Genomic DNA, 17,787 nt, shown 5'->3' on the forward strand with positions numbered 1-17,787 from the left:
ATTTTGTAAATTCCATCAACTAGAGCTTGGCTTCATTTTGGAGTAAGATTTGTGAAGACACCTGTAAACGCGCATTAATTGGCAAATAACTCCTTCATATACAGAGGACTGAAAGCTCAGGATATTGTTGGAACTGGTCCATCACGTCACTCCCTCCTTGCTGGTCTGTGGTTCCTCGTGCCTCCGAGTTATTCCATGTCTGCTTTAGTGAATTAATACTGTGGGGCGTATTATAAAGTTGAAAATATTATTGTGTTGTTTACAAAGGAGTTCAGTCACGCTTTTAGTGATCCTCTGAGCGGGGAAGGACAAGAACCTTGAAAACATCGGAACTTTGTCCTCCTTCTGGGAAAACCATCTCGCCAAACACCGAACAAACGAAATCTATTACCCCGTAGACCAGTCCCAGTCGTTTTGAGACTCTCTTGCAAAACTCTTTGATCTGAATAAGCGCCACCAAGGCGAGTGAACCGATGTAAGACCTCGCCATCGAGACATTTGCCATCTGTACATTTTTATTTTACAGCGATACCTATCTCCATTTCTTACATCACAGCGAATATGCTTCACCTTGCCGTGTTGGTTTCTAATTTTCACTCGGTGTTCGTATATAAGCGTCGGCACAATTGCCGATCGCAGGTGTTGGCAGGTGTTAATGAAATAAAGCGAAAGTGATGTGAAGCAACCTGGGTCACAGGGTGGCATTGTAGCAATCCTCGTGCGCCTGGCGAGGCATGGCCCTTCACCATTGGCCTCGTGTGAGGAACGCACACCTGGGTTGTCCGAGTTTCACATCTACAGGGCAATCCCAACGCCGATAGGTAAAAAGGTAAAGGTGCACTCCTGCAATTTCATTTTCGTGCCACCGCTGGTGGCAAGGCCTCCACTAGAGGGAGCAATAGAATGCCCCTCCAGAGGGTATTTTAGCCGACTCTTCCATCCTGGCCAGGCGTTTTGTAAGAGTTGGGAGTACCCACACACGACCTACCGATTCATATTCTTGGTTCTTTCGGTAAAGTCACGTAGAAGGGAAATAATAAAATAATAAAAATATAAAACAATATTGCTCGATTTTATTATTTCCCTTCTACGTGACGTTACCGTAATAACCAAGAATATTAATCCCTGCAGTCACGAAAGCTTTACATCAAAATTTGACCTACCGATTGTTTCACTGTGGTGTGTCCATTTATACTATCGGATGGATCGAGATGGGGGGATTTAAGAAACTTGCACCATTGTTAGCTTCTATGCCGGGAGATGGGAGTCTAACCGGTGCACCCTGGATCGCAAGTCCAGTGTTGCAAACCATGATGCCGCGGGCAGCAACCAAATCACAATGACTACAATGCAAAAACATTACGTTCAAACCTATTTACATCCTAAAAATATATTAACAAATATAAAGTGCACCTGGTAGAAATCATCATCATCAATCTCCTTGCATCACGATTCTCGTTGGTAACCAACCACATGTGTAATCATCTACAAAAACTTCGATTATAAATGTGTATTCTTGTAACTTTGGTCAATAAAAACCCTTAACTCCAACCCAAGTATATCGCAGGTATATCAGCACTAATACCCATCCATCAGAATCCTAATCCATCAAATATACAGTTTTTTTTTAAATGAACACCTTCACCATCAAAACCACGACAAGGCAAGTGAACATTTACGGCACTCGCAGATTTCATTTTCATTACATCTCATTTCCGCGCAAGCACAGCTGCAGGCGGAAAACCCACGGCTGCTGCTTCTGCCGTTGCCGCCGTTTGCATGTACTGTGCATGCAAAGCCCTTCTGCCAATCCACTGCTGGATGAGGGCTTCCCTGCAACGTACGGCTCATGGGCATCACTTGACCATACGCTGGTCTCCGTGGGTTGGCCAAGGCGGGGAGCAGAGATGCAGGCGCACAGAAGTGCAGTACGACGCCGGATTCTGCTGCACCGCCCTCTGCTGCCCACGACGCAGCCCCCGCAGCAGCCTGCAGCGCCCTGTCGGCGGTGCGTCCGAGCAACTATCCAGGCTCATGGGCACCCTCCAAACTCGGCCCGCCAGCCCCGTGGGCCCCCGATCCGCATCTCCCATCGCCGCGCCCGCCACCCTATCTCTTGAGCGAGTCGAGGAAGCCCTGCAGGGAGCTCTGGAAGGCGCTGATCATGAAGGCGCCCACCTCCGCGCCCGTCTCGCGGACGTCTGAGTCGAAGCTGCCGTAGAGCGGCGCCGACGTGGCGATGTCGCCGCGCTTGGCCTCGACCAGGATGGCCTCCAGCTCCCCCTGCACCTCGCGCAGCTTCTGCCGGTCGTGCGCCTCGAGGGCCTCGTCCGACGGCGGGAACTCGGTGCCCGCCGGGAAGCAGTCGGTGGGCACCGGGTACTCGATGACGCGGAGCGTCGGGTAGCCGGCGAGCCACGCGAACAGCCGCCTGAGGCCCAGGCGCGACATGGGGTTGCCCATGAGGGCGAGGCGCTGCAGGCGCTGGCAGGGGCCGAGCGCGACGAGGACGAGAGCGACGTGCCGGTCGCGCACGTCGCACTCCTCGAGGCGCAGCGAGCGCAGCGTGAGGGCCGCGCGGTGCAGCAGCTTGAAGAAGGTGGCCGGGTAGAGGGTCGGGAGGCTGTGGCCGCTCAGGTCGAGGTCCTCGAGAGCCACGGCGTGCTCGCTGTTGGCCAGATACGCCAGGTCGACGTGGTTGAGCTCGCACCCCGACAGGTCGAGCACGCGCAGCGGGGCCTGCAGGGCGCTGCGCTGGTGCCACGCGGCCGAGACAACGAGACGTGAAAGTGAGACGCGGCGACGAGACACGATGTATGTACGTTGAACTTCTTTCGCACCGTACGGTCAACCGCGCTAATTGGAGGTTGCGATGACGGGGCGTGACGCGACATTGCACAGCTAAATAACACGCGTACAATGGGACTGAAAAATTACACTGCAGATGACTCAGTTGGGATGACACAGTAATTGTCACCTCATTGCGAGAAAAAAAACTTGGAAGGACCCTTCGGGGAAAAAAAAGTTGAGACTCTGTGAGGTTTTCACGGATACATGTGATGCAAGAATGCTGGACGCATTTCAATGAAATAAGTTTGCTGAGCGACCTTAAAACGTTGAACTCCCTTCCCGCCACATCACCCGGAATGGGCTATTGCACTTCGAATAACCCTGGGGTTCGCAAATGATGATGAAGCTCGTCAATTTAAAATAGAAACAGCCCAATGATCGTTTGCGTTAGTTGAGCTGCTCTTTAACAGCGCGGTGGTGTCGGTGCAGTGATTTGTGATTGAGATGCAATGTCACATTTGTTTTGTATCTTGATCTTGGGCTATGTTGTGGGTAAAAATCACTGCGTCTGCAAGAGAGCTGTTTCCACTGCCAAAACAGAAAGCGTAATGTAAACAAAGTTAGACGAAGTCTAAACGCCCATAAATGGGCGTCGCTGATTGGCTGAGGACATGCTCAGCCAACTCATGAGCGCTCTGATTGGCCGAAATTGGCACCTGCGTGCATAACGTCAACATACCGTGAACATTTTTCGATTTAGAGCTTTCGTGACTGCAGGGACTCATCTTCTTGGTTCTTTCGGTAAAGTCACGTAGAAGGGAAATAATACAATAATAAAAATAAAACATAAAATAATTCTCACGACGTTTCGGCCACAATGCAAGCAGCCGTCCTCAGGTGAATAACAAGACGCTGTCTTTCCGACAGACCTGTTCTTCACCTGAAGACGGCTGCTTGCGTTGTGGCCGAAACGTCGTGAGAATTATTTTATTATGTTTTATTTTTATTATTTTATTATTTCCCTTTTACGTGACTTTACCGAAAGAACCAAGAAGATACCGTGAACATTTTAACGTTTGTCGAAACCATGGGGGTTCTATGGGAGGCGAAACGTTAACCGAAAAACCGTAAACTGATGTCACTGTTAACCGAATAACTACTTGTACTTCATTAGACCTCCTTTGCCAGTACCAAAATATAATAATAGCCCTCATTACTTAGATAGTGCATTGTCTTTGAGCTGTACACCTTTTGGCGTCCTCTGGTCGAGCACCAATTGGGTCGAGGCTCAAAAGAAAGCCGTCCATTGGTGTGGACCAATCAGTTTCAAGGACAATGCATATGTTATCAGTGTTTTTTGTTTGCATTTTGACTGCAAGTATTGTGGTTAATGCAGACATGAATCCTCGTAAAAAGGTTTCAGTTTTGTTGCCAGAAAAAAGGGGAAAAACCCTTATTATTATAACTACTTGTACTGTACTTCTATACCCTCCACATTTCTGCTCCCCCGCCTTCACCACGGTGAAGTAAGGTCAAATAACTCCCAGCACCCAAGGAGTATGGGGGGGGGCCCTCGTGATACGCAGCTGTATTTATACATGAACAAAATAAAAATGTACGTTTTTAAATCTCGTGAATGAATCCCACAAGCATTGCACGGTGAGCTCTGCACTCTTTAAATCATCTAGATTGAAAATTAATTCCTTTATAACAGCTTTTTGTGTTTGTAGTCCATCACCCGCACCTCCGATTAGTCGGCTACGTACGGTGCAAAAGAAGTTCAACACACGCACATGCGTACAACCCCGAATCCCGAGCTCACGCGGTGCTAGCGAGCGCCTACCTGAGCAGCTGGCGCAGGTGTCCCGTGAGAATGGAGAAGGGCAGGTTGAGCTCCTGCAGGAGCGGCAGCCCGGCGAGGCCGAGCGCCAGCGCGTCAAGGTGTGGGTCGTCCACCTCGTGGAGGTTCACGTCGACGACGCGCGTCGGGAAGGTGATGGCGCGCAGGGCCGGCATCGGGAAGTCCATGAGCAGGTCCTCGAGCTGGCCCGGGCTCATCCGCACGTTGTGGACCAAGTCCAGACGGCGCAGCACGGGCAGGTCGACCGCGCCAAGCAGCTCGAAAATCTTGTCGCACGGCAGGCTGTCGGCTCGGAGCTCCATGCACCGGAGCGCCAGCGGCCCAGTGCCGCGCGCTCGCAGGGCGTCCATCACGACGCCGTAGTTGCGCTGCGTCACGAACGCGCTGGCCAGCACCTCGACGTGTCGAGCCAGGGCGCCCGCTTCCCGCTCCTCCCGTTGAGCCTCCACGCACGCCCGCGCCAGGGCCTCCGTGCGAGCCCAGCGGCCCATGCCGGCGCCGCACTCGCACTCCTGCGTCTCCGCGTCGCGCAGCCCCGTGAGGTCGACGAGGCGCAACGGCCTCCCGTAGCGCACCGGAGTCTCCGCGGGGCCGCTCCGGTCGTCCCGCACGTAGTCGCAGAGGCCGTCCAGCAGCGCCTGCAGGCACAGGCGGCACGTGCGCTGGCGCAGGTCCTGCTCCCAGTCGGGCGTGCGGCCCAGCAGCTGGCCCACGCTCAGTATCGGCAGCGGCCAGTGGCGCACGATGAGGCGCAACGCTTCCGGTTGCTCCTCCAGGAAGGACACCTTGAAGAGGAGAGGGTAGAGGTCGTGCGACACCTGCGGCAGCACGAGACGCGCGTCCGTTTCGTGTCGCAGCAGCACCCGAGCGCTCGCGAACCGCAGCGACTTCATCGTGGCCGCACCCTGGGCCGTCATACTGGAAACTGTGTTGCCCTCGCAGGAGCAAGCCGGTCTTAACGCACTCGCGCGATGGTCAGGTGACCGTCTGCACAGATGCGGCTAAAGTTAGCGGCAAGTATTTATAGCGGGGCGCGTGATGGAGAGCGCTGCCGCTGTCTGCAGCTGTCGAGTGTTTACACAGCAACTTCACATTGGCCACGGCACGGGACGAGGGGCCAGTGGGAGTGCGGGGTGTCTGTGGACAGACGATCCGGTGTTAGCGTGCTCCAAGGTTAGCGTACCAGTGTACGATGAATATCTGCGCAACTGCGGGGAATGCAGCTGGCAACAGTGGATCGGTAGCTTGCTTCCAAGCGCACGAAAGGGAGCGGGGGTCAATAACATCGTTGAATATTTTATTGTGATGATAAGTAACGGCAAACATGTTTCCAAGTTTTTTTGTTTTACATCAAACATGACACACTACACAAATGTTTTTAGTTGGCTTTGTACAATTTTATGTTTTAGCCCATCGATCAAAACAGTAACCATTAAAAAATGCAAATGTATCCATTACACACAATATTGAGCACCATTATCCCACAGGACCCAATTCTTACATGTAAAAGCATAAAAGCGAAGACGATGGAGCCTTAATGAGGTTAAGGGAACAGCCTGACATTGTAAAAAAACTAAACTATTTTTATTTTACCAGGTAAGGCCCACTGAGCTATGTAGCTCTTTTTCAGAAGCGACCTTGGCACAAATCATAGCTAGACGGAGTGGCTTATCGTGTGAAAAATTATAGCAGCAAAATACTCAATGCATGTTGAGTTTAAATGTGGAGGGGAAAACCAGAGGACCTGGAGAAAAATCCATTCGACCACAGGGAGGCATGCAAACTCCAAATATACCAGCGTCATGGTCGGGATGGAATCCACGACCTGTATACCAGGCGAGGTAGTTGACATATTGCCACCGGGGCGCCGTCACTACTGGACAGCACCTCACAACTGCTCCACGGGGGTCACCTTGGGACCAACACAGTCACTGTGCCAACAAAGGAGTCACGGGGAAACACAAACCCATCGACAGGAAATATCAGAGTATCTGCGAAGACGAACTTTACACTTTACACTCGCCTTCGTGTTTGTGGCCTCAAACAGGAGGCAACACGCAACACTGATTTCCTGCAAAAGGTGAATCCGGGGAGCAGTTTGCAGGAGAATAACAATCCAAAAGTGTTGCCGCTCACAAACCGCAAGGGCCGAGTGCGTTTTACAATGTGGTGGTCACATGACAAAGCATGGAAGCCACGATGGGAGTCGTGCCTTCTCTGCCCTTTGTGAGCAGCACGCCTTCGTGTTATGTTAAATATACGTGCGCAGAAAAATAGGCAGGCAGGTCTTCTGACGATGAGGGTCATAGCACCATGGAGGATGGATCCCGGTCCTTTCAAAGCTGGGCCACTTCCACAAGCCTCAAACCTTGATGAGAGAACACCCCCACCGGGTAATGTGGCCCCGATAGCACCAGTGGGCGCCACGTAGATACACAAAGCGAGGCACCTGGGAGACCAACGCCTCCTCCGCCACCTCTAAACGCGGTAGGGCACCAAACTCCCCAGTGCCCGGACTGCGATTGCCCTGCCCATGATATACGAGACGCGTTTTCCCATTACAATTCCGCCGTACACTGGTCTTCTTATGCTGTACATTTAGCAATATCCGTTTGCAGGGAAGACTCTTTGGATGCAGGCTTCATGTGCCCTACCCTCACCACCTGACTTAACCCACACTCTACCCACAACCCCTCACTTCCGTCTCTGCACTGTATCATCGGATGCAGCATAGGCTCGTGCCACCATTAGCTAAGAAAGTAGAATTCCAGCGAAGATAGAACAAGTGCCAGTGTATTTATCCCTTTCCTTTTATCGTGGGGTTAATTAACACTATCCCACCTCTACCAAGGACCAGGCTCTCATATTGGGGCTTGGTGGGGGAGCCATTATCCCTCCCTCTACCCTGGACTTTTGTGCTCCGCTAAAAAGACAGTGCGGCATTGTGGGTGCATTAAGTCAGGTGCCGGAGGTAGGCACATGAGGCCCGCCTCCAAAGAGCCTTCTCTGCATGTCTTGTAGCTCTGCGGGATATTGCTAAATGTAAATAATAACACCGGTCAACGGTTGAATTTACTGAAAAAAAAAAGTTTTACAAAGGTACAAAACCTCATTTTAGTTATCATGAGCACCACAGATGGAGTGTAATCGAACTGCATCGATGCAAACAATAGTTTCTGTATTCCAAAGACACGAGTGGCTCGGCCATGGCTTGGCTGAGTCTCAACTCGTGGGAATCCTGAGCACAGCTAGGACCATGCTCAGAGTTACCTCAAGTTAAGCGTGGCTTTCAGCCGGCCCACTCGATCCAGAACCAAACCACGTGGCATCGTGCGACACCTGTGTTAGGACAAAGACTATTAAATAAATTGCATGATCTAAAAATTCCATAACACGATCCAAAATTGCCCCTAAAAATCCAAAATATTTTATCGAAACCTCATCATCCTGAGTGCATATGCGTGTGGGCAGGCAGCAAGGGAAAGTCTGATGAGACGTTGGATGGGTGACGGGCGGATAATGAATGGGAGCCCTCGCGCGGAGCTCACGGCACCGTGTCACCGGACTCCGCGGGGCCTGGCAAGAGCCTCTCCCGCAGCTCCTGCAGCTCGGCCGGGGTGCGGTGCAGCCTCTTGAGCCCCCGCGGTAGATTCCGGCATGACGTGAGGTTCACAGACGACAGCCGAGGACAGTGCCGGAGCACGGTACTGGCAGAGAAACAGGGATGGGGACAGTGTTTACTGGCGGTATAGATGTGGCAAGAACAGCAGTGTGGGTCTGGTGTGGCAATATTCAAGTCCTACACCAGGGCTTTTGCAACAATATTTTCTGGCGAGACGCGTAGAAAACTGGTGTGCCACACCACGTCATAATGTGTGTGCATGTCATCACTAATCTGTACCTCTTGTCTACAGCTCTCTCATCTCCGTCCCCTGTTTATATCCCTTTCATTTTACATTAGATCTCATAGACTCGACTAGCCATATGGCTCAGCGGGTCTCTCCAAGAGGCTTTGCTGGCCACATTTGGCCTACGGGGCCACCAGTTGAAGGACCCTGTCGAATAGCAATGGCTCGATTTGGCTAATGTACGGACAGTGAGATGGTAACGGCTTGGTGAGATCTTCATCCAGCAGTGGATCGGTCGGGAGGCCATCCCCGCCCCCCTTGCCGAGGGGCTCAGGGTTGTGTTGCGAACAGCGCAGCGCAGGCCCCTACCTGACCCCGGCGACGGTGGCCACGGTGCCCGCGAGGTTGAGCGTCTCGAGGCGACTGGCCGCGCGCGGCGCCGCCAGGCTAAGGAGGCCCTCCTCCAGCTCGGCCTCTCGGCAGGGCTGGGAGTTGACGTCGAGCGCCGAGAGGCTGTGGGCCCAGCGAGCGAGCACGAGCTGCACGTCGCGTTTGAGCCGCGCCTCGCATGCCGTGCCGAGGTACAGGCCCAGGTACAGCTCCTCGAGGTCTGTGGGCCCGCACGATCGACAGTGCGGGGTTCAGTGGCACAGCCTGGTTGGTGTGGCACCGGTGTTGGTGCAGGGAATGAAATCGGGCAATTTCCCCCTCACCTGTTCGTGGCCCCGGCACCTGGGTCCCAGAAGAGCTGTACCATGCCTCCCGAGTTCTTGATCGAACAATGCTGTTTGTTATTATTATTATACACTTGATGGTTACACTACTTAGTGATGGTTTTGCTGGTGATAACAAAGGTGGTGGGTTATGGTGGAGTGGCCTGCTTCTTGTATGCGCGCCATTCTTTATCTGGCTGTAGCAGACCGCTTTGAGAAACCAGGAGCTGTCCATCCGAATCACGTGTCCTGCTCAACAGAGTTGTGACTATAGGATCACTGTCAGTTCCCATCATATGTCGTCTCCGAAAACACCTCCGTCTCACTGCCTGTAAACTCTGCCTTGGCGCTCGATTTTACAAGAACATGTGTTACGCGTCTTCTTATATCAGCGCCCCCCCCTCCCACAAGGCGTTTTGTTATCGTCACCGTAGCAGGGCAGCTGCAGCAGGCACTTGGGCGTGATGGAGGGGCAGCCGCGCAGGTCTAGCAGCCGCAGCCGGGGCGAGCGGTGCAGCAGCTGCCACAGGGTGGTGTCCGCCATGGAGGAGCGGTCCATGGTGGCCAGGCTGAGCTCCTGGAGCTCAGGGAAGCCGCCCGTGTCCTGGTCCGGTTGCACGCGGCCCGATGGCGTTATGCACATGTTCATCAGCCGCAGAACCTACGCCAGGGAGAGGGCAGAGGCACAGTGTGAACAGAAGAGAGTGCCGGACGAGATGTAATCACTGGAAAATTGGCAAAGAAGCAGGAAACCAGCTATTGGGTGAAATTTGGTGGAACTACCAAACGTTTATACAGAATATTTACTCATAGACCCCTGCACTAACGGACATTGACCAGCGTGGTGAAGAACAACAAGATCAAAGCGTGATCTATCCTTTATTTAACCTGGAGTGGCTAAATACAGGCCCATTGAGGTGCATGAAACAGTGACCTGTGAAGGCCCGGTGCGGCATGTGGTAACGAAAATGGGACGTGGTTGCGGGGGCGGCACCTGCAGGTGCGGGCAGCCATTCTGGAGTCGCGTGAAGGGGAAGCTGAGCGTGGGCAGCTTGTGGGCCGACATCTCGGGGCTCATGGGCATCCGCGTGTCCACCTCCAGCACACGCAGTGCCGGGCAGTTGCTCTGCCAATCGCAAACCACACCTCACCTCACTCACTGCTCCACAACTCACAAAGACACTCGGTAACACAACAGCATTATTATGACTAGGGGTGGCATGATCTCATCAGATATGGGAGGTTGAAAAGAGTCCTCGGATGCATGTCCACCATGCAACAAATAGGTGTCGTAGGCCGCTTTGTGGGTTATTTTATCAGTACAGCAAAATGTTGTTGTACTGTACTTCTAAGGTCTCACATCTTTGTTCCCCACCTTCACCAACCCACACTGACCAGCATGGTGTAGTACAGTCAGATGATCCCCACAAACCGCATGATGAGCGGTGGCCCTCATCCAGCAGTAGATTGGGGGCGTGCCGGTTGAGCACGTACAGTTGGGCCATGTTTTGCAGACCTCAGTGTCACATGCTTCAGTAGTCATCCCAAAACAAGTTTATCCCGTGAGGTGCAAGTATTAAAATCGAAGAAACCGGAGCTCACACCAGGTCTGTGTACTAATTACAGCTCATATTCTAAGCCGTACTTGTTTACTCCAAAGTGTGTGCGTGAGGAATGGGGCACTGCTTTTCACCACTCATTTCAAGCCACCTCCCCCCCTCCCATTTCTCACGGCTCCTTGGCCCTGTGGCCCCGCAGCCCTCTCGGTGACATACGGAAATGGCTGTGAAGATGCCGTTCAGGTTGTTCGATGCTGTGAGCCACAGCCTCTGTAGGCGATCGCCAGCAGCCTCCAGAAACGCGACGGCAGAAGATATCTCCACCTGCACGACGGGGCACGAGACAACAGGACATGAAATGCTGGCACCGTATGTGACACCTGCAGGACATAGGTGTTCACCCACTATAAACAACATCCTCACCACTCCTGCCACTCAGTGTTTCACTGGGCGGTTCCAAAAATAATGTTCAGAGTTCACTGGTCCTGCGGTGTGCAGCGCGGCCATGTGTTTCAATATTTAATCGACGACGCAAGTGTCACATCCTCCAGGGTCCACGAAAAAACGTGAGCCAAGACTTTGGAATAGACTTAAAACAGAGTTGTTCCAAAGAGTTTACTGTGTGATCAATGCGTATTTGTGATGGATCGTACTCATAAGAGTGCGTGATAACACATGTTCACACTATGACATTCGCGTGTATTAAAGTTGAAGCAACTGTAGCCCATGGCAGGTCAGTTTAAGGACAAAACACGGCTCAAAATGGCCTTGTTTTCATTGTCATGTTTCTCTTTTAATACCTGTAAAATCCTGTACACTTCAATCTCACACGCAAGAGAGCAGCCTGTACAACGGTCATTTATTTAAAAGTCGCGCAGACTTAAAAGTCACGCGCTGCGAAAGAAAAACGATTGCACGTGCGCCGAGGCAGACTCCACACCTATTACCGAGATTTCATCTGGTGGCAGCAACAGCAAGGGTAGATGAGAGGGTGGTGTGGGGGTGTGCACGCTGCCTGCCCACGGGGAGGAGTTGTTTACGGAAAGGAGAGAGGCAGAGAGTCGTGCGTGGGACAGGGCAAAGCGGACGGCTCCTTACGCTGGTGTCCTTGAGGTCCAGGCTGTGCAGTCCGGCACAGGATTGGCCGAGCAGCAGCAGCGTCTCGTTGCCTGGCTTGGCGCAACGATTGAGGCGCACGCACGACAGCTGGTGGCACTCCGAGCTCACAACCTGTGCGTTAAAACCAGGGGCAAGGTTGGAGGCGGAGCGATTTGTGTTGTATTTATTATGAAATGTTTTGGTTTTGCAATCGAATTCCGCTTGTGCCATCGTCTTTCATGTCGCGAGGTGAAATCTACATTTGGCGCTCTTGCAGAACACGGTGTGCGTCATCACCCTTGCTAGAGAACAGCCACTGGAAACAGACATCGCTGACCTACTTCTGAGGTCTTTATTTGTTTTTTACCCACGTCAGTTGTCTGTCATATCACACACCATGCTATGGAGGTATTCGCTGCATGGCAATCACACTCAATTATGATTTTCCATGAGAGTTGACGTGTACCGAATTAAGCGGGGAAAAAAATCCCCCAACAATTTTAAGTTCACGGTTATTTTGTGCAGCCGATTGGTGACCCAGATCACCAACTCTCTATACTTGAGAATATTATTGAATACTGCTACATAGGCTTTCACAGTACATGATGCCGAACAACATGCCAAAACCGGCACACACATCAAAGAGATAAAATTATTTAATCATGGATGGTTGCCCAGCCTTCAACCGAGGATCTCAATGATGTCAAAACAGTATTCCAACACTTTGAGCCCTGAGCCACGTGGCATCTCTGTGACTGTGGTTCAAGGATTGACCCTTTGCCATGAACAGTAATCCATTAATATTCACGGGGTATATGTTCATGGAGAATGCCGCAAATATTAAATCCAGGAATATTAATACTCAAAGCTCATAATGAAAATAGGGTTTGGGGTTATAATCATATATTGTTTAAATTTAAACGTATACACTGTACGTATATATTAACACATTGTATCGTATTGTGTTATTCAACTTAACTTTAGTAATGGTGAACAAACATATTTAAAAGTGCAAATACCAATGAATAAATATTCTATGCTATTATTTAAACGTACGTTTAATGATGTCACTTCCTTTTTCGCTTAAGGGCAATGGCTCATGCTAACAAAAAATTTAGAGCAATCGCGTGTAAACAGTGCAGCAGAAATGTTTGTTCTACCATTGATCAGTAGATTGACAAAAGACTGTAGGTTATATTTATTTCTATTAAGTGATGCCCTTTACCCGCACGGCGTAGTCCACCATCTCCTGGTCATTCCAGCCACTCAGCTGAAACTCCTGCATCAGAGACAGCCTGTGGAGACACAAAGCCATTCCACCATCAGTACCAACCACCGCTGACAACTATTGGGTGTACGCGATTGCCATTTTTCCATTGTCACACCCGAACCAGGTCATCGCAATGCTCTCCACTAGTGCTTTCACTCGTTATTTGCTTTGCCAAGCAGTGACCAAACATTGATATGCTGGCCTCATAAGCTATCAAAATCTACCTCGGGGCCAAGATGGAAGAGGATTGGGGCAAATTATGTGTCCATTGTGTGTGACGTCAGTTATTAACACTGTGAGGACATAGCATAGCTGATTCAACTATGGGGAAAAAAAACAACCCGGTGCCTTCCTACGCCACGCCGGCCAAGCTCGACACAGCCCCGGCGCGGCACAGACGAGCCAGTGGAAAAAGGAGTAGAATGGGACATTACCTGTTTGAGACGAGCCAGGAGAGGGTGCTTTTAATCTGGCTCTTGGAGGAGGAGCGACCCATCAGCTGCGGCTCCACACAGCAGCGCGAGATCTGCACCCGGCGCCATAGTACAGGGCTCTCCGCAGCGCTGCGCCACAGCCAGCAAACGCGCGCCGCCCTGCAGCCGGTCATTACTGTCCATCGTCATCATCGTCGTGGTCGTCCGCAGCTGCGCTCATTCACACATTTGTGATTTCTCCATTCAAAATTAACTTTGACTAAATCAACAAAAACGTGCACAATTTCATTAGATCTGGGGGTAAATGCGATAACCTTGGTGGAAATGTATTATTTAACTAACTCAAAGACAAATTAAGACCATGGAACGTCTTACGTGGGTCTCATGTATCATGGCATTGGAATAGATACAAGCAGTGGCATAACTTGTTTGGCACACGCCCTCGTGTAAAGAATGAAATGGAGCCTGCTGTCCACCCCGCCCCTCTCGTTCCTCATAGTCCGGCGGCTTGGCCCCTCCGGCCTTTGGGCCCCAGTGCAGCTGCACCGCCTGCACACAGGATAGCTACGCCATTGCACACAAGCGCGCACAAGAGTGTGGCGAGACCGCCGATTTCTCTGGCGTGTCCCGAGTGCGCTCGCACGATGCGCCTCTAACCTGCAGAGGAACGGGACGGGACCGTCCCCGTCCACGACGCACTGGAAGATCATGATGAGCACCGCCTCGGGTAGACGCGTCCCCCAGCCCACGTCTTCCTCCTCCGCAAGCACCATCCCGGCCAATAGGCATGGGGGCACAAGAGGAGACACGAGGTTAAAGAGCAGGGATGAGAAACCTGCAGCGCCTGGGCCAGATAAGGGTCCACGACTTAATTTCACAACCACACTTTGAAGTGGAACGCAAATGATATTTATCCTCAACTGCTCTCGAGTCACGCGACTACATCGGAACTGTGACCCGACATCAGCATGTTAGTGAGAGCAGGACAGCAGGTGCAAGCATCTCATTTGTGCATTAGTGCGTTAAAGGTGACCCGCTGATTATTCTTCCTATTATTAGACAACACTGAGGTGCGTTAATGTGCAACCTGCAAAAGGCATTTTGAAAGTCCTACTCAGGTGACAGTAAGGAAAAGCTTTCCCACCCGATGCAAAGCGATGTTAAGGCTGCCTTTTCCCCAGACATTTTAAGACCATGCAGGTTAGTGACCTCAGAGTTGTGCAAAAAAAACGTGACCATAATTTTTATTATCATCATTTACTATTTATACCACAGGCCCGGCTCCAGCCCCTCTTGGATGGGGAGGGGGTGCAGTAGAGCTGCTGTGTGGGGGGCCATCGTAACAGTGATCTATACTGTTAAAGGGCATAGGGTCAATAGGTCGAGCAGGGCTAAACCCAGCACTCCCCAAGCGCCAAGCCTGATACCACACTGCCCATGCAATACATGTTGAAGCGTGTGATAAACACAACTGGGAAAGTTATTATTTAAGTCATTTTTAGACGCTTACGAGGAGACGATGTTCCCATGACTCATCCGTGCACTTGTGAATGAGACCAGTCTCAATGCCTCAATGGAATTTTGCCTGCTCACAAACATATCACTTACCCCCATAGGTTCTCTTTTGGAACCCGAGGCTCCGGCCTTGCCGCCCTCCAACACAAACTTGCTCGAATTATCGCTCGTCTCTGCTCTTTTGGAGGCCGTGCTCTTGACGTGCTTTCTCTTGGCAAGCGTCTTCAACTTCTTCCCTTTGCCGCCGCTGTTCTTGCTCTTCGCACCCTTCTTGGCACCGGCGCTCACCCTCCTCCTGCCGCTTAGCACCGATCCGCTCCAGCTCGTCTCGATCACGAGCATGTCGTTGTCCGTGCGTTGCACCACGGTCAATTCAGCCTGAGAGGTGCGACTAGTTCGGGGCTTCTTGGAGACACCGCTGTGAATCACCGCCGACGCTTTTCGCTTGGCGGACGGCACGGTGCCGCCCTCTCTTGAGGCCATCCGAGCGGCTGCAGTGCGAGGGAGGATGGGGGAGAGTTTCTTGGCAGACGGCGCCGTTCCTTATTTCTGGGCCTCCTATGATTCCAACATACGTTAAAGACGGCAGGTTTCAGCACAAACACAGCAACAGATTTCAACAACATCAGATAAAACAGACCTTTGATTAAATTACCCAGGATGCACCCGATCTCGCCACTATCTCAGAAGCCAAGCATGTTTGAGCCTGCATCATGCTTACATAACTGGTGTAATTGACTGCTGCTAGGCTATGCTGTGGGCATGCAGAGGGCAGTCCAGCAAAACCAGTTGTTTCACTGTACTGTTGCACTGCAACGTTTTTTTCCCGTCTTCACCGACTAGCATTGACCAATGTTAAGTCGGGTTAAATAACCTCAATGGACCAATCCCCCCTTCTCACGCAGATCCAAATACTGGAGTGGGACGATGTGGACGTCCAGCGATAAACACATCATTCGAGACCCAAACATCGCACCTCCTGGCTTTGGCATTCCTTGAACATACTGGTGGTGTAACTATGAACCACATCAGAACATCAACAGGCCTGATGCTCACAGCTCCTTAATTAACGGTAAATTAACGAAAAACCACAGTGGGATTGTGGCCATACAACCCAAACTATGGACCATATAGTAAGCAACGGTAGTCTGCGCTCCTTCAATGGAGGAATCGCAAAACTACACAAACTCTCTCTCCTGAAGCCCTCTCGTAGCTGGGAGGCCTCGATATTGAGCTCCTGAACATATTCATGCCATACGCAAGAAAACCAACTGGAGTATGAATTAATATATGATTGGAGGAATAATTTGAAGATAGGTTAAAGGAATGGATGAAGGAAGGAATTACCCGTGGGGAATGATGGATTATATAATGAATTGGTAATATGAATGAACCGATTCAGCAACGGTATTTGATATGATAGAATGACGTAATATAATTACATATCACGGAATTAACGGAGGTTACGAATCATGCACGGGCATATCAACCCATCGAACCACGAGTGAATGGCGGATAAGTGAATTAATTCGATTATAAAATCATAACCCAAATACCGCACACAATTAACGGCTGCTGCTACCGCATTGATGAAGCGACTACGGGCAACGGACGAGAGCCACGGCCACATCGAGGCAGGGCAGCGACTCATCGATGAACAACAACAACACAAGCGGGGCCGCGCATCCGCGGTTACCCAAGGGGTGGAGGACGCGACACCTCCGATGTGGCGTTTGAGGGCCTTCGTCGTGCCCAGGGGGTGGTGGTGGCGGCAGGCACCGCCGTCGTTGTCGTTGTCAGACGCGGGCAGCCGGGCGGCTGCGGCCATCGACAGCGAAGGACGCGAGGGTGGTTCGCCGCGTCTCCCTGTTAACAAACAAACATTTTGTTTAAATTAGATTGTGTTTGCTGTACACGAGAAGGCGGCGGCGCTTGTCTTAGTAAGAGAGCCGCAGTTGGACCGGCGTGGGAGACGCGACTTGGCAGCGGCCGGGCGATGTTCTCACTTCGACTTCATGGACATTGCATGGAGTCCTCCTCCTTCTCCACCTTCGTCCTTCCACCCCACCCCCGCCTGCTATGGCCTCTCGCTCAACCACTCGACAATGTACATCGCGACCGAGCAGGGGGCGGCGCGGCAAACTTGTGAAGCCATTCGGCTGTCGTCGTCGTTAAGTGGGGGCGCGAACTGAGGAGCTTTAGAGAAGCCACCTGCAGCCGCCACCGCCGTCTTAGCCTCGGCGTGAGAGGAGAACCTCCTGCGTCGTCTACCTCTGAAGCGGCGACGTTTTCACTGACAAGCGGCTTTCAACGGTGATGGGGGGAACAAGTCGATTGTCAGGGATCGGCACGCTCAGCAAACTCATTCATTCGACCATTCATTCGAGTTAGAGCGAGCTTACGAGGCCGAGGGAGCGATTGCAGCCGAGCCACTTTTCTCCACTGTCAACACGGGGCGCCTTCCCTGAGCAAGACGCCGAGGCGGTTCAGTGTCCACACACACAGGGCGCCTTCCCTGAGCAAGATGGCGAGGGGGTTCAGTGTCCACACAAACACACGGGGCGCCTTCCCTGAGCAAGATGGCGAGGGGGTTCAGTGTCCACACAAACACACGGGGCGCCTTCCCTGAGCAAGATGGCGAGGGGGTTCAGTGTCCACACAAACACGGGGCGCCTTCCCTGAGCAAGATGGCGAGGGGG

General features: G+C 51.8%; 2 protein-coding genes across 4 annotated transcripts; both read right to left on the reverse strand.

The window, feature by feature from the left end:
* Positions 1–493: 493 nt before the first annotated feature.
* LRRC14B (leucine rich repeat containing 14B) lies at positions 494–5,831 on the reverse strand. The gene is made up of 2 exons (XM_078613728.1): positions 4,634–5,831; positions 494–2,749 (listed from the first exon to the last, which is right to left on the reverse strand). The coding sequence occupies exons 1-2, from the start codon at positions 5,566–5,568 to the stop codon at positions 2,110–2,112; spliced, it is 1,575 nt and encodes a 524-aa protein (XP_078469854.1). The 5' UTR covers positions 5,569–5,831; the 3' UTR covers positions 494–2,109.
* A 103-nt stretch (positions 5,832–5,934) lies between these two features.
* FBXL6 (F-box and leucine rich repeat protein 6) lies at positions 5,935–17,579 on the reverse strand. Of its 3 annotated transcripts, none has more exons than XM_078613725.1 (12): positions 17,491–17,579; positions 16,785–16,954; positions 15,182–15,646; positions 14,231–14,331; positions 13,574–13,732; positions 13,095–13,164; positions 11,870–12,001; positions 10,988–11,095; positions 10,207–10,338; positions 9,642–9,873; positions 8,869–9,109; positions 5,935–8,358 (listed from the first exon to the last, which is right to left on the reverse strand). In XM_078613725.1, exons 3-12 carry the CDS (start codon positions 15,569–15,571, stop codon positions 8,196–8,198), a joined length of 1,728 nt encoding a protein of 575 aa, XP_078469851.1. In that variant the 5' UTR covers positions 15,572–15,646; positions 16,785–16,954; positions 17,491–17,579; the 3' UTR covers positions 5,935–8,195. The 3 variants fall into 3 exon arrangements, with proteins under 3 accessions (XP_078469851.1, XP_078469853.1, XP_078469852.1); XM_078613727.1 differs by lacking the exon at positions 17,491–17,579 and adding an exon at positions 17,360–17,479; XM_078613726.1 differs by lacking the exon at positions 17,491–17,579 and adding an exon at positions 17,095–17,353.
* Between the last annotated feature and the right edge of the window lie 208 nt (positions 17,580–17,787).

This window comes from Lampetra planeri, chromosome 42, assembly GCF_965212315.1.
Source record: "Lampetra planeri chromosome 42, kcLamPlan1.2.h2, whole genome shotgun sequence".
Lineage (NCBI taxonomy): Eukaryota > Metazoa > Chordata > Hyperoartia > Petromyzontiformes > Petromyzontidae > Lampetra > Lampetra planeri.